General features: G+C 37.1%; 1 protein-coding gene across 7 annotated transcripts in view; it reads left to right on the top strand.

The window, feature by feature from the left end:
- LOC130570530 (gamma-aminobutyric acid receptor subunit beta-2) overlaps positions 1 to 18,354 on the top strand; it is a 149,433-nt gene that overhangs the window by 94,724 nt on the left and 36,355 nt on the right. For all 7 annotated transcript variants that reach the window (XM_057360876.1, XM_057360874.1, XM_057360873.1 and 4 more), the window contains one exon: positions 14,576 to 14,713. In XM_057360876.1, the coding sequence (XP_057216859.1) occupies positions 14,576 to 14,713 (138 nt within the window). The remainder of the gene's footprint in view (positions 1 to 14,575; positions 14,714 to 18,354) is intronic.

Below are 18,354 nucleotides of genomic sequence, written 5' to 3'. Positions count from 1 at the left end.
TGCGCCATCACTTTTAACATTATGTCCCTTCAGAATGAAAATCAAAATTAAGAAAGTTAATTTCAACGCTAATTTCATAGGGTTTCTTTTGCTTTAATTACCACCTATAACATTTTCAACATTACCATTACAGGGTTTTCCTGTATATATTTATAGACTGTGGAAGTACATAACTAAACCACCATTTGACAATACGGAAAAAGAATGCAAAAGAACTTTGAAAATGCCTGCGGTGGCACAACCAAATAGGATAGAATACCAAGAGGCGAAACTCAATAGAACGTTCAATTGCAACACTCGCGACCAGTGGCAGCCCTGCGTTTTCCACCATTTTGGGGTGAAAGTGACTCAGCAGTCCAATAGCTTTTTGCTGTCGCGATGGCAAAATCACCTGTTTTTTTTTATAAAACAATCAAAGCTGAAATCCAACATGATTGATGACAATACATGATGACAGAACCTTTGCTCTCTAGAAATCATGTGAGTTATCAAGTATTAGCATTATAAACACTTTATTAATACTGTCAAGAATCGGGGATGAGAGACATGGATACACAGACAGAGGACCCAAGTGCAGACAGGGTAAGGGGTAAACTAGACTTTTAATAAATAACAAAACATACAAAACAAAGACCCACGTGGGGGTAAAATAAACTGTAAACATGACATATAACAAGAACAAGGACTTACTACACTAAACTAGAAATAACATATATTACATACAACAAAAGACTAGGCTACACTTAACAGGACAAGAACTCACCCACACGAAAGACGACAGAGTACAATGAACCAGCACGAGACAGAAGACACAAGGGCATTATAAAGGGGATAAATCAAGAGGGGACAGGTGCAGGACATGAACTAATTAACAAACAATAACGAGGAGACGAAAGGGCGGGAACAGAGACGTCACACCGGAGAGAGGGAGTATATGGAATGCCAAAATTGACTCTCTCCACATAAAACAAGAGGTTCTATCATGGTTCTGCCACTAGGTCAAGAAAAGCAAGACAAGGTGGGACAGAACCATGACATAATACCAACAAGTTAAGGACATGCATCAGAAACAATTTTATTGAATGTACTTAAGTTTTACTTCTCTGTAAAGTTCACACAGTTTAAATTCAGATTAATTAGTCCAATTGTGTGGAAATGGGTGTCATACTGTAATTGGATTAAGTTAATTAAAAACTTAATACTATTCTATTCATTTTTGGACTGGCTATGGAGCATTTTTTAAGTTTTTATGCATACTGTACATTTTACTCTGCAAATTATTCTGAAAAAAGTTATTTTTGAACATTAAAAGCAAAGTCTGTAATTTTTGTCTGGGTTTTTTATGTAAAATGTGTAAGATTGTGACACTGACACGCATTCTCTAGTGGACCAACGTGTACACGCAACCAGGGAAAAATCATTCCTCATTACATTTCTCTTGACATTGCTAAGACAAGAATAGCTTAATTCAGGTGGTAAAAATAATTTTTACTCCATGCTTTTTTACCCATTTGACATTTTTGCCTTTATGTAATTTATTATTTTATAATGTAATATTAAAATGTAATAAAGGAAGAGTTCACCAGATAAATTAAATTAGCCCATATTTTACTCACCCTCAAGCCATCCCAGGTAAACATTATATGACCTTTTTCTTTAAGCGCACCACAGTCTGAGTTACAGTGAATGATATCCTAGCTCTTACCAGCTTGGTAATAGTGGTGGATGACCAATATTGCCATTATTTTGAAGCTCAAAAAAGCCCATATATCCATCATAAAACTAATCCAGAGAAATTTGTGTTTCAAAATAATAAGCTATAAACTATGGCTTCCGGGAACAGCAGTAGCCTATACGTCAAGTCAGTGGTCAGCCTTCAGCCGGAACTAGACTCTCATGAAGGCACATACTGCCCTTGCCAGAAGCCATAGATTATGGGCAAACACTCACACTTGCAGTCTTTGCACCTGACCACTTGACTAATAAAATGTACTGGTAAGGTTTATTAACATAGTTAATACATCAAGTACATTATACCCTATTTTGTGTTGTCATGGAACGGCCAACAGGAAAACAGACGAAAGTAGGATTTAACTCAAATACACTTTGATAGACAAAACCGGGAAAAACAGGACATAGGCAGGTAACATACGTGTACTACTCAACTCAACTTTATTTATATAGCGCTTTTTACAGTTTTGATTGTTACAAAGCAGCTGTACATGAGACATATTGACTAGAAGCAAAACAATTAAAGTTATACCTGTAAAAACAAGAAAAAGGTGAAAACACATAAGATCGACATACCCACATACAAAACATTCCACACACACAATATGCACACGTACTAACACACATAGACAGAGACACACACACGGACGCACAGACGCGCACAGACGCGCACACGCGCGCACACACACACACACACACACACGCACAGGCTTTGGTTGACTATCCCCGTGGGGACAGTCCATAGGCGTAATGTTTTTATACTGTACAAACTGTATATTCTATCCCCTATCCCTAACCCTATCCCTAAACCTAAAGATCATAGAACACTTTTTGCATTTTTAGATTTGTAAAAAATATTGTTCTGTACAATTTATTAGCTTTTTTGCCCCTGGGGACCTCAATTTTGGTCCCCACGGTGACACGAGTCCCCATGTGTTGGTGTGTATTCAGGTTTAGGTCCCCACCGGGATATACAAACATGAACAACACACACACACACACACACGCACAGCACACACACAGTCACAATTCACACAGACAAACACAGATACACACACAGACAGAAGAAACTCACACAGTCACACAAGACACACAGGTACACAGATATAGCACAGACAACAAACCTACACCACCGCAAATATAGAAACAGTAAACAACCTAGGGTTTCTAGGTTGTCTTACTATTATGATGAAAAGTAGGTTCGGATCTAGCACGTTTTTAGTGGCTTTCCTGTATTTTCAAACTCTGATCCTTTCTTCTGTAAAAGTACCTCTAATGTTAGTTTTTAAGAGATTGCGTCATTTCGGCCGCTGCATTCTGATTGAGAGCCTGATCAATAGTAGTGTTCATTACCTAGCCTCGAGCTTGTGTGATGGCTCCTATTTTGAATCTTTTCAATACCAGGAGCGGCAACTGTGTAGTCGTTCCGAAGGTATGGAATTCCAGAAATGACATATTAAAAATAAATAAATACAAAAATAAATCCATGAAGAAATGTAAAAAAGCAAAAATAAATGAGTATTTATACTTTTATTTCCTTATTTATGGTAATTATATATTTTTTCACGCTTATTTATTTTTTCATTTATTTATTTATACATTTATTTATTTCCACTTTATTTATTTCCACATTTATTCATGTATTATGTATTTATTCTACATTTATTTATTTTTACATTTATTTATTTCTACATTTATTTATTTATGTATTTCTTTGTCTGTATGCTAATGAGTGGGGGCGTGTTTCACCTCAGACATTAGCAATCGATCTCAGAGCAGTGGTGCTGAAGCTTTGAGGCCACAGTGACACCTTGTGGTGTGACCAAACGAAACGAGGTTGACGAAGTTGCATAGAGAAGGCAATCTAGTCATTTAATATCACCCTAACTGTATGTAGATAGGGTTACCACACATAGCCTACATACTCTTTACTAGGGACATTGCCGTAAAACATTATCCGGTCGAGATTTCTAAAATGTCTTTGCACACATGAACAGAAACTGCACAACAACATGTCTGCTATGAGACACTTGGAAGAATACACTTGGACATGGAAGCGCGTGAAATTATCCACTAGTAATCACATTTATTGTAAATGCGCTGGATGGAGCTGATAAGAGCTCAAGTTGTTTGTCGATGAGACCCGCACAAACCAGCTCAGAACACCGAGAGAAACCAGCGCATTTCACTGAAGTCTACGCAAGCATTATGATCAATGCGTTTGAAACGCGTCTGCAAATACAGTTTACAATCGCGTTTCCTAACTTTGCAATGCATAACACTTGGCATTTCGAATGCTTAAATTATAACGCATATTTCCACAGGCGTAATTTGCGGGTGGACGGGTGGGTCTTCTCCCCACCACTTTTTGCCAAAGTCAATTTTGTCCCCACCACTTATTGGAAGAAATAAAAAATACGGAGTGTCTATTTACCGATGCTTTATAAGCAAAGGCAATTTCTAACAACTCCGCCCATCAGTTTCAGATTGGAATAGACAAAATGTTAGAAAGGCACAAGAAAATCAACTTCTCCAGTGGCGTAGAGCTTAAAGCATGTGTTACCTACTTCATGTCGTCTTGGGTTCGGGACTGCTGTCCGCTGAACTTTTTCCCTATTACATATCATATTGTAAAGGTATTTATATGTAATAAACGACGAAAATATTTGAAAATGGCTGTTCAAGTCATATATGTACCAAACATTTTGCGCTTAATTGCACTTTGATGCTATTATATATTCATCCTTATTGTTCTCGACATGCTGTTGCTATCGTCTATTGCAAGATTAATTACATTTTGATACTTGATAGAAAACTCCAATAAATGGAAAATGTCACAACTTTGTAGTTTCATAAGTTCAAAACAAAATTTAGAAAGTTTGTTGTATATTTGAAGCCTATCTGTCAATGCCCGTATAATAAGTGAAAATAAGATTTTTTTAAAGACATTATTTTTTCACATGTTTCCCCTGTATAACTTACTTGAATGTTTGTCCTTATTAGCAGGGGGTTCCCAAACGTCTCAATCCTTGACCCAACAACAGGTAATCTGTGTCAAACACAAATTTTTAACATGGGGAAAACACATTCGTTTCAGTAGTTTTTATTTTATCACAAATTAATACGTTTAATTACGTACGGCAACAGCCATCCTTACATATAATAAAGCACAACATGCTTTAAATGATCTATTAATGAAAACATGATATAGTTTAAAAACAAATGTAAGCAGATCTGATATGTGGAAATTTAGAATAGTGATTTTAGCGGATTCGTACGGTGGCGTATTGCTGCCACGTACATTTTATTTTTTCCACTCAATTATGTCGTTGAAACAAGATATTTTCTCATTTTAACGACATATTATTTCGTTTTAAAGACATATTTGAGTGGAAAAAATAAAATGTAAGTGGCAGCAATACGCCACCGTAGTAAAGGGATAATATGACGTCTCATAATAATTACACATTAATCTATTACGTGAAAGTGACATGTTTTCTAGCTGGACATAGGTAAAATGTCATGTTTTCGAACCACGGCTCGCTGTACGGTAAAAAAATCTGTAAAAATAGGGCACAATATACTGTATTAATATGAAGGAATTTTCTGTATTCATTTTTACAGTTGTTTTACCTGTATTTTACATTTTGCACTGCATTAAATTGCATTTTAGCATTAACGGAAAAGTCCATAAAATAAAGGAAAATGTACTGGTAATTTTCTGCAAGTACTTTATCCTTTTTTTTACGGGATTTCTTTTTTACAGTGTAGCCAAAATCAAGAGAACGATTTCTCTTCTGAGTTGTGCTTACGGATACAGAATATTTAATAAATGTTTGACTGACAACAAATCCAGCCTGAATACATTTCAGATGTAGTAGTTTATATCCACGAAGCTTCCCATAACAGTCTAGTTCATCAACGAGGAATAATGCCACTTCCAATGGGTCCGCTCAGCTACAGTGACGACCGGACCATATTCGTTGCCACGACGTACCAAATAATGTTTATGTGACGTGACGAGTACATCCCAACAACCAAACAGTTAAAATCGTTTTTATAATTGTATTTAAACACATCGTCCCTCGCATGGAGGATTAAATTAATTGTGATTTAATCTGTGCATTAAAGATTCAATAATTTTAATTTTAATAATTTAAATAATTTTCTAGTTAAATATGTATTACCAAAATATGACGATTAATAAAACTTAACACAGCACTGTACATCAGCATCGACACTTTATTCAGATAGGCTACTGAAGTAAATGACATAAATAACCAAAGACTTCAACACAATGTAGAGGATTCAAAGCAGATATTTATTGACAAAGATTAATAAATATTATCTTTAAGCTTAATATTACATTCTTGTTTTACCACAAGTTTAGCAGGATGTCCGTTTTTTAGATACAACTATCAAAAGCTACTTCAGTCACACTCGCAAACATCAGGGTCCGTTCATTTAAACGCGCCAAATTGATCGAAAATCATTCAAATATGTGTTTACTCTCACATCTGTGAGGTATAAAGAAAAAAAGTTAAATAACCGTTAATGTTTTAATAATGCCAGAGTGTGGCTCTTTGCAGCGTGCGCATTAAATAAATAGGAACAGTTTTAATTGTTTTATCTTATTAAACTCCAGTTTAATAGCTCAGTTAATAGCACCAGTTCATTTAACTCAACTCAACTCAACTCAACTTTATTTATATAGTGCTTTTTACAATTTTCATTGTTACAAAGCAGCTGTACATAAGACATATTGACTATAAGCAAAACAATTAAAGTTGTACCTGCAAAAACAAGAAAAAGTTGAAAACACAGAAGACAGACATACCCACATACAAAACACTCCACACACACAATATGCACACGTACTAACACACATAGACATAGACACACACACACACACACGGATGCGCACGCACACACACACACCACACACACACGGATGCGCACGCACACACACACACACACACACACACACACACACACGTACACAGACAAGTACGCACACACACACATGCTGAGTGAGAGCACACATTTAAGATAAGATTTAATGAACCATCTCGTCAAAAAACTGAATTAATTTACCGAATTCATGCAATTCCGTTTGAATTGTCTATTAATGAAACCAGAGAAACAATATGTTGTTTAAAATGATATAATATCTCGTTAAAACGGGAAAAATATGGCGTTTACAAAGAAAATTATTTCGTTTAAACGACATAACTCGTTTTAAGACATAATTGAGTGGAAAAAATAAAATATACGTGGCAGCAATACGCCACCGTACGAATCCGCTAAACTCACTATTCTAAATTTCCACATATCAGATCTGCTTCCATTTGTTTTTAAACTATATCATGTTTTCATTAATAGATCATTTAAAGCATGTTGTGCTTTATTATATGTAAGGATGGCTGTTGCCTACGTAATTAAACGTATTAATTTGTGATAAAATAAAAACTACTGAAACGAATGTGTTTTCCCCATGTTAAAAATTGTGTTTGACACAGATTACCTGTTGTGGGTCAAGGATTGAGACGTTTGGGAACCCCCTGCTAATAAGGACAAACATTCAAGTAAGTTATACAGGGGAAACAGATGGAAAAATAATATCTTTAAAAAAATCTTATTTTCACTTATTATACGGGCATTGACAGATAGGCTTCAAATATACAACAAACTTTCTAAATTTTGTTTTGAACTCATGAAACTACAAAGTTGTGACTTTTTCCATTTATTGGAGTTTTCTATCAAGTATCAAAATGTAATTAATCTTGCAATAGACGATAGCAACGGCATGTCGAGAACAATAAGGACGAATATATAATAGCATCAAAGTGCAATTAAGCGCAAAATGTTTGGTACATATATGACTTGAACAGCCATTTTCAAATATATACAAATATTTTCGTCGTTTATTACAAATAAATACCTTTACAATCTGATATGTGATAGGGAAAAAGTTCAGCGGACAGCAGTCCCGAACCCACGACGACATGAAGTAGGTAACACATGCTTTAAGCTCTACGCCACTGGAGAAGTTGATTTTCTTGTGCCTTTCTAACATTTTGTCTATTCCAATCTGAAACTGATGGGCAGAGTTGTTAGAAATTGCCTTTGCTTACAAAGCATCGGTGAATAGAAACTCCGTATTTTTTATTTCTTCCAATAAGTGGTGGGGACAAAATTGACTTTGGCAAAAAGTGGTGGGGACATGACCCACCCGTCCACCCGCAAATTAAGCCTATGGAAATATGCGTTATAATTTAAGCATTCGAAATGCCACGTGTTATGCATTGCAAAGTTAGGAAACGCGAATTTAAACTGTATTTGCTGACGTGTTTCAAACGCATTGATCATAATGCTTGCGTAGACTTCAGTGAAATGCGCTGGTTTCTCTCGCCGTTCTGAGCTGGTTTGTGCGAGTCTCATCGACAAACAACTCAAGCTCTTATCAGCTCCATCCAGCGCATTTACAATAAATGTAATTACTAGTGGATAATTTCACGCGCTTCCATGTCCAAGTGTATTCTTCCAAGTGTCTCATTGCAGACCTGTTGTTGTGCAGTTTCTGTTCATGTGTGCAAAGACATTTTAGAAATTTCGACCGGATAATGTTTTACGGCAATGTCCCTAGTAAAGAGTATGTAGGCTATGTGTGGTAACCCTATCTACATACAGTTAGGGTGATATTAAATGACTAGATTGCCTTCTCTATGCAACTTCGTCAACCTCGTATCGTTTGGTCACACCACAAGGTGTCACTGTGGCTTTAAAGCTTCAGCACCGCCGCTCTGAGATCGATTGCTAATGTCTGAGGTGAAACACGCCCCCACTCATTAGCATACAGACAAAGAAATACATAAATAAATGAATGTAGAAATAAATAAATGTAGGAATAAATACATATATACATGAATAAATGTGGAAATAAATAAAAGTGGAAATAAATAAATGTATAAATAAATAAATTAAAAAATAAATAAGCGTGAAAAAATATATAATTACCCATAAATAAGGAAATAAAAGTATAAATACTCATTTATTTTTGCTTTTTTACATTTCTTCATGGATTTATTTTTTTGTATTTATTTATTTTTAATTAAGTCAATTCTGGAATTCCATACACGCGTGATGCTCATGAATTTGTCTGCGTCTGCGCTGAATGAGGACATGAACTTAATCGCCAGAGTTGCTCTCTGACAGTTTATTTCAGAACATTTTACTGAGTTTAGCTAACGCCCTAAAAAATAAGCGTCTTCCGACGAGCTGCCAAAATAAAAGTCAGATTAACTCGGTATTTTTATGTGGACAAATATATTACTATTTAATATTGAAAAAGAAACTAAAACTAATTTAGATAAACTAAATGCATCATGCATAATCTGAAGTTAGTTGTTTACCTTTGAAATTATTCTTTCTATTTTTATTAATGTTTCATATTTATACATTTGTATTACGCCTATATTGCATTTTGAATGTAATATGGCAATGGAATGTAATAAATGGGTTTAGTTTTCACAGATATGAATTTATGCAATTTCAGCAATAAATATGTAAATTTTTCTAAAAAGGAAACAAATTAGTTGCGCATTTTAAGAGACCCGTCTTATTTTCTCTTGTATATTTAGTATTGCTCTTTAATAAAGAAAACATACTTATTATCCGAATACCCGATTAATCGATGCAAAATCAGTAGAATACTCGATTACTAAAATAATCGATAGCTGCAGCCCTACACTTCACAATTCTTGATTTTGTGGGCTTGTATTATTTATGCGGAAATTAAATCAAACACTTACATTTTTACAGTATTACACTAAATCTTAAATAATTTAAGTATGTTGCAATTAAATAGTTTAATTAGAAGTTACATCGTGGGCTAACAGTGTAGTTCTGATAAAAACCCACCAAATTCTTTATTAAAATCTGTGTGATGCCCTGGAGGCCTATATACAATAGCTAGAATAAATATTTAAAATATGTTATCCTTAGTATTAGGTGTTGATACATGAAGTACCATGACTTCAAAATAATTGTATTTAGTTCTACTACAATTAAGATGAGACAAAGAAAGATGAAACAGGCAGAGTACATATTCTGCTTCTGAAATCGCCTACTTCCATACTATATAGTAGACGAAAATGAGAATGAGTCATGAGTAGGATGTCCGCAACCTCAGTATGCAAAAATCAGTAGGCGAGAAATACCCGGATGGTCTACTACTTCCGCCGAGATGGGAAACGGAGTCCATGGGGAACACATGAGAAAACAGACATGGAAACAGACTGAACCGTGACACCTGTAAAGTTCGAAGTATCCACTGTAGGTTTTTAAATATAGTTTATAAGTTAATATTATAATTTACTAAAGTATTTTTTCATGTGGGCAAATATATGAATTACTATTGTACAGTAAAAGATAGAAAACACGGAATCAAGAAAAATAAAAACGGAATTTGGAAAATAACACAGATTTCATAGGGCCTTACACATGGGATGGCTTGAGGGTGAGTAAAATACAGGCTAATTTAATTTCTCTGCTGAAATAGTCCATTAAAACAATAATATTGTAACCCCAACATCTCAGAGATGAAGAGGACTTAACACCAAGGACCAACCACAGTCTGTCTCTCTGCACATAATATTTATTTAACAATAATCAGAATTGGCTAACGGATAAGTGGAATTGGCAAAGAAACTGAATAAACCACAAAATGAGAAACATAACAATAATACATCTATAGACCACAGGGTCCCCCCAGTTATATTACATAGAGAATACTCTGCCAATAAGTGCACACTCACAGAGAAAGGAACTCAAAATTCACTTCAAATTCAAAACTGCAATAATCACCAAAATCAAATCAAAACACTTATATCCCCTCACCTTAGCAGAGTAATTCATAGACATATACAAATGAGAACCCCACAGCTCATTGGTCCGCAATGGACAACAAAAAACAAACAAACAAACTATCAAAACAAACAAAAATCGAACAATAACTTCAATCACTTTGCTATACAGAACCCAGTTTAACATGTGGATCATATCGAAGTACCCATTAAGCCACCATTGTTTCGATTATAAAGTAAACAGCAATCATGCATTCTCTGAAAGAAAGAAACACATTTATAATCGCCATATAAAAGATTTACTATAGTTAAAAACATTTACAATCAAGTATAAAACTAATTAAAATATAAAACGTTAAAACTCGATTGAAGGATTTAGTAAAGATTAATACATGTATTTAAATGCTTAATTGTCTGAAGCACCAAACACATGTTTCTCCAAACGGGCACTAAAACACAAGGCAGATATAAATATTAAAACCAAGCAAACTCACAAAAAGATTTACTGACATCACTACCTGTGCTTTTAAATAGGTATGCTTAATTCTCTGAAGCAACAAACATCATGTTCTGAAGGGGCACTCTCCAATTCAGTTCTATTAATCAACTGGTCCTTTTGTCAACTCTTACCCAACCTTAAGTTCCCACACCACATGGTGCCTCAAAGAAGAAGCCCCTAAAATTGGACTTCCTTTTATATCAATCTGACCTGTGGGATTTGTAGTCCATCTCATTTGTAGTCCCTATATCTTCTACCCCATTACAATATGTAAATGTAATACAGTTCAAAGTAAGGAAGGAAGGAGGCGGGAACCGGCGAATGATAACCAAACTTTTAATAAAATAAACAAACAACAAAACGAAAGTAAAGGGCCGACAGCTACCTCACGGTCGACTGCACAAAAAATCGGTAAAACTTAATACAATGTCCAGGCCTGGTCCTCTCTCATCCTTCACTCCTGTCGCTCGTCCTTTTATGCTTTCGCTCCTCCACGAGACCGGTGCAACGCGCAGCTGACACTCATTATCACTAACGTCACTGGCCTCGTACCGTTCCCTCCAGGGGCGGACTTACCATTAGGCAAAGGTAGGCAATCGCCTGGGGCCCCGAGCTACCAGGGGCCCCCAAAAGGAAGGGGTGTACTTAACCAATAAGCCATGTCAGCAGCCACGTAGAGCCCCAAGTAATCATCAAAATAGTCGGGATATCCCTGTTAATGATTTACGTTATTACATATGTACGAAGGCACTCCCCCCATTATAGATTAGAGTGGACCATTCCATTAGCACCGTATATGCGCGAGACGAGTTCGACACCAGCTAGAGAAAGTTAACGCAGCGGCGGAATTACTAGAACTGCCCACAGCGAGAGTGTCATTGTGTGGTACATTAGCTGCAAAATGAAGTAAAAGTCGCAGGGAAATAAAACAACAAAGAACGCAGCTACACCAGCGGAGAGGAAAAAAGACGATTTACAAAAGATTGTTGCCAAAGTCTCTGCTTTTTCCCCAAACAAACTCCACCTCTGCTCCTACAGCAGCAGCGCCTCTCTCTCCCGCCAGACACAGCACTCTCCCGGCCACGAGCAATGGTAATGTGCCGGTGAGTATTTCTCCATGAACACCGACAAAACAGTTATAATGACTGACAAACAAAGAGCTGTGCGCTTGGTAGGAGAGGGCCAGTTCAAAGGTTGAAAGGTTGTTTGACTCCGCTGCGCAGACCGATGGGCACATAAAGACATAATATAATAACGTCAGTGCAGTGCTAACGATTCGTACTGTACGCACTAGTGCAGAAATTTGGTCACATTTAAATGCATGAAAGGACGGAGAGAGGGCACACTTTGTATATAATGTTGTGTATTTCGGGGAAACTATGAGTTTAAACACAGTAACCTACAAATAATTAATGGTGATAACCATTAATTATTTTATACACTTTACCTGATGCAGCAGAGCTAATAACAGCCACAAACTAAATACACTCGTCCACCGAGTGATCAGCAGATCGTATATCAACTCTATGAAATATTACTCCCCTGGTCTGGAAAAACAATATTCTTACTGTAGTACAGTACCACTTCAGAAATCTTAACGAAATCAAGCAGTTTAAGTGACGTTGATATGTGATAAATAAACACAGAAACAATTCGAGCGTGGATACACATGCGGTTTATTTATATACACTACGGGGGAACTAAAACCATCTAGCTAACAAAACCCAAACATTAACAAACAAACATAAAAACGTAAAACAGTAGAGAATGAAAGAAATAGATAAAGCAAAGAAAATGGCAGTATTAAATCAGCTATTCACATCTGCACGAACCATCGAGGACAAACTGCTTGTTTAAAAGGGGCAAAGCTTATACGCAACTGGTTAGCAATAGTTCAGATACTTGCATTGGCTTCTTTGTTTCTCGGGACACGTGCTGGCGCGCGTATCAAAGGGTCCTGGTGTGTTCAGAGCAAGCCGTGAGTCCGTCGGATTTAGCTGACGCAAACTGCCGGAAGAAACTGTCTCTGAGGAGAGACAGGTCTCGAGAGGTTGAGAGAACACGAACGAGCGAACACAAGTGAGCGGACAGATGTTTTAACCCCGAGGGCGTCACGCCCCTCCGAGGTGGGCGATCCAATGTGATGAGATAGTTTTGGGTGCGAAAACATGTTTCTTTGTCCTGCACGCCAGCTCATTTGCAGTTAGACTGGTTACTTATGGGCTAAAAAGTCTTATAAAAAAGGCTTATATTTTTTTTTTTTTAACTTTTCTGTTTGATTGAATACATTTAATGCTTTATATAACTTATTAGTTTTCATTTCATAATTTTTTTAGAACTTTAATATAAGTGTTTTGTTAAGACACTTATCCCATGTTTTTCATTTAGGAATTCATTTTTATATATTTTTTAATTAGTCAGTATCTGTGTTTATTAAGCTTAGTTTTCCCCTGTCACTTTGACTGTTGGTGAAAAGTTGTGTGCTTTGAGGAGGAAGAAAAATAAGGGTTGCAGTAAAGTAAAATGGTGCATAGTTGGGGCTCCATACATGGATTTGCCTACGGCCCCCAAATCACTAAATCCGCCCCTGGTTCACTCACAGCTCTTGTCCTGCCTTCCTCGTTACAGTAAAATATTAGAATTTTACTAGTTTAAGACATAACGAAATATGTTTTTTTTTTAATTGTGTACTACAATAGTTAAATTTTTCGAAGCACCATGCAATGAGAATAAAGTTCAATTCAATTCAATTTTATTTATATAGCTCTTTTCACAATGTGCATTGCTCCAAAGCAGCTTTACAGGAGCAAATAAGAAAAACACAGAAAGATAAAACACAGCACAGTGCATGGTGTTTATAGACCAAGCAAGATCATTATAATAAATAATATCTAATAAATAAATGAATAAAGAAATAAATGCAGTCTCCCGGTGAGCAAGCTAACACTGCACTGCTGTGGCAAGGAACCCAAACTCCAATGATGAATAAATGGAGGAAAAAAAACCTTGGGAGAAACCAGGCTCAGCCGGGAGGGCCAGATCTCCTCCGACGTTTCTTAGCTGCACTCAGTGACCCCGACCAAAGCCACCGAGCAACGTCCACGAAGAACAGGGAGAGCCCACGAGCCGTGACCCAGGAAGCCCCACCCGCCAAAACCGTGCAGGTCCAACCCGGTCCCATTCCGTGATCAACAACAGACAACAGAGGAACAACCAGGGAAAAATAGTAATGGCATAATTAACTTTATTCCTCTGTTGTCCGACGTCGACCACAAAACAAGACCAACCAGACCAGACCCACACAGTCCCAACAAATGAAACGCCCCGAACCACAACCAACAATCCCCCCACTACCTAAAGTATCACCAGTACATTGTGGTGATGCAGGGTACATTCTTTATTTGTTCGCCTTTATTTCTTCGCTCTTTGTATTTTACAGACAAATCCATATGTGTGTTGTATCTTTCTGTCTCTCTTTCAGATGGTTACACAACAGATGATATTGAGTTTTACTGGCGCGGTGGAAATCATGCAGTTACAGGGGTTGAAAGGATAGAGCTTCCTCAGTTCTCCATTGTGGACTACAAACTGATCTCTAAGAATGTGGTTTTCTCTACAGGTAATCAAAACTGAGGTACTTTTAAAACAAGATCTTTAACATCTTATTCTCCATAGCCACTCTCTAAAACTACTTTATACACTTCTTCTATGATTTTGGTGAAAGGATGTTAATCTTATATGTAAAAACCAAAAATAGGTATGACTGAATTGTTTACATGTTGTATTGATCAAATTACATTCAAATGATTTTAAAAAGCAAGTTCAGGTGCCACGATCATATCGGGGTCACAACTGAGCTATACAGACCCAGTAAAGTATACCGTGTCCTCCTTACCTGTCTCGTAGATCCAGGAAATACTATGTTCAACACTAATTTGTAAGCTTATTTGCAGTCATTCTGATTTATATAATCCCCAACTGCCCCACTTACTACAGCACTTGCTGGAAGACTATGGCTTGGTAAGTAGTTGGGGCAAATTAGAGCAACCCATGAAGTACCTTTTCAGAAAAATGTTGAAATTGCCTCTCTATTTGTTTTGCAGTAATAAGTGGAAGTTCACAGGAAGTCACAATTGAGAGTAAGATCATATTTAAACGAGAAACAGAGTGTTCCTATAATGTATTTACTGAAATGCTGTGTAAGCTTGGTTTATTCATTGACTACATTTTCATACTCATGAATTTGCCATGGAGACAGCTAGGTCAGAGGGTTAGGTCTAGATGTAGTCTCTGGAAATAACATTTATGTCAAAGACCCTAAAGACAGACTAATGTCTAATATTGAACAGCTCTACCAAGATTAATAGCTTTTAACAAATGCATTATGCACCTAGCCTTTCTGCCTATCTTCCGACTAGAGATTACTTAATTAGTGCCTCTATTGACAGTAGGCAAAACTTTCACCTACCGTCATCATAAAATCGTAAATTGGGGTCTAATTTTGCAATGAAGACATGTATTGGGGTGTGATTTTAAAAAACAGTTACTACTGAGTTCGAGAATAAGTATATTGTGTACACGAAGTCGGGTGCGGTAAGCACCCTTGATTTCTACGCATTTGGACAGTAACTTATTTTCCTGTGACGTACCTGCTTAAGCACGTTTGCCCAGCAAACACAGTACGTTCTAATGACGCCGCCAGTTCGTCTTCATTTGGTCACCGTGGCTATACTTTGTGACCACGTCCTGAGGACGTCTTGGCAACCTTCCATTTCTTCAATTTTTTGCTAATGGAAACGTCGTGGCCATGTCCTCAAATATCATGTGATTTATTCCCATGGAGAAGGTTGTAGCGATGTGATATACGGTCTTCAGATAGCCTGGACACTGATCATTTCATTAATGAATCTGGTAATTTATATTTATTATGTTATAACATAATAAATGATATTACATGTTATTTGATAATTATTTACTTATTCTGATCAGTTTTAAAAACTAAAATCATTAAGTAATTCCTACCACTTGTCTTTGTTTTTAACGTCAATTTAAAAAAATCTCAAATAAATTGAAACGCACAGATTAAATCACAGATTAATTTAATCCTCCATGTGAGGGACGATGTGTTTAATTTTAATTATAAAAACGATTTTAACAACATGCCTGTTCGATTGTTGGGACGTACTCATCACGTCCCAGAAACATTATTTGGTATGTTGCTGCGGCGAATATGGTCCGTTACAGGTATGTCTTCAGGAGGTAATCACCACATACCAGCAATATCCAATGTTACGTCGTCACAACTTTGTGATTCCCATATTCGTCATGTCGCTGGAACATTATTTGGTACGAATATTGTCAGGTCCAGGTACGTCGTCACAACGTAACTGTGTTAACTGGGAACTGTTTTTTATCTAACTTATTTTAAAAGTACAGATTTAAGTACATAATAAAAAATACTTTAATTATTTTGTTACATATCAGTAGTGCTGTAGTACTCGAGTCCGGTCTCGAGGCGTATTTTAATGATCTCGGACTTGTCTTGGACTCGTTGGTATTTGCACTCGGACTTGGTCATTGGTCTCGCCAAATGTTCTAGTCAGTCTCGACCGAGTCCAGCGATATATATTTTTTTTCTCCTTCAAAACAAAACACTGACAGAGCATGCTTCTTGTGATCCGAAAACTGTTGCCGACTCTCGACTCAAGAACGAGAGCCGCGTGTTCATAAGTTCTCTCTTCACACTGCAGTTCAGTTCAGTGCTGTTGGTGTAACTAAATAACTCCGGTATATTGGTTCAAGTCCTTGGGACTGTCATGCACGCCAGAAAGTGAAGAACTGAATTAATTTGTGGGTAATATTAAGTGTTTACGGGAGACGCTAAACGCGAACAATTCAGGTGAACTGGTTCGACCGGTTCACTTAAAAGAAAGAACCGGTTCAAATGAACGATTCGTCTGCAGCGCGAACTGAACAGCATCAATCATTCATCAGGCAGGATGTCAGCGAGCAGCGGCATAATAAAATTTGGTTACAAACCATAAAGAATTTATCGACAGTGCGCTTAAAAGGAAACTTTTTGCAACAAAACTTTCTCTGAAACCTGTGGGAAAACATCAAATTTTGTAAGAAACCTGCAAAGGCATCACAAAGAGAGGTAAGTTATGTTTCAGAGTTAGCATTGCATTTGAATATTTTTAGAAAGTAGTTAGGAGTTTAGAAAGAGCCTCCGCTCTTTCTGGCAGCTCCTCTATCGAACACGCATGGGCAGGCGCACACACACACAAATGTGCTAAAAAGTTCCTTATATAAGTGTGTGTGTGTGTGGGGGGGGGGGTTGGTTACTTTGGGGGACACTAAGTCATAAGTTCAAGAATGGGAACATATTCAAGTGTTTGCTGGTTATTTGTTACATTTTCTATTGGCAGAATAGGATTGTTACACTTCAATAAAAAAAAATAAGGTCTAGAAACTAGGTAGTTAACAAAATAACTGTATGTCATGATCGTGGGTGGTGAGACAAGGATAGAGGACCCAGGTGCAGACAGCGGGTAAGGGGTTAACACCACATTTAATAATACATAATAATAAAGATAAAACCAAAAAACCCACGAGGGGGTAAAATAACAAAACAGGGGAATATAATACATGACAAGACAGGAATAAGACTAACTACACTTAAACAAGACTAAAGTTACATATGATATGAACTACAAATAACTAAACTAGACTAGACTTTGACAAGGCACAAGAACTCACCAAACAAATCACAATGAACCAGCACAGGACAGAAAACACAAGGGCATTATACAGGGATCAAATCAAGAGGGGGGCAGCTGTGGGGCATGAAATAATTAACAAACAATAATGAGGAAACGAGGGAGCGGGGAGAAAGACGAGACCGGAGAGAGTGTATGGCAGGCCATAAGGGCCAAAAATGCCTCTCTCCACATTAAACATGAGGTTCTGTCATGATTCTGCCTCTTCATGTCAAGTCTTTCTTGGTCTGGTGGCAGAACCATGACAGAAGCCCCCCCTTAAGGAGCGGCAACCTGATGCTCCTCAAGGCACAAATAAAGACGGAACAGACAGTGACATAGACAAAAACAGGGCAACATGATAAATACAATAACCATAAAAGGGGGCACAAGAGTCCAAGGGGGGAGCACAAGAGTCCAAGGGGGAACACAAGAGTCAAATGGGGGGGAAAACAAGAGTCCACTGGGGGGAAGCACAAGAGTCCAAGGGAGGAAGTCCAAA

Source organism: Triplophysa rosa, linkage group LG19 (genome assembly GCF_024868665.1).
Source record: "Triplophysa rosa linkage group LG19, Trosa_1v2, whole genome shotgun sequence".
In the NCBI taxonomy this organism is placed as follows: Eukaryota; Metazoa; Chordata; class Actinopteri; order Cypriniformes; family Nemacheilidae; genus Triplophysa; species Triplophysa rosa.
This window is presented reverse-complemented; position numbering and strand designations above follow the sequence as displayed.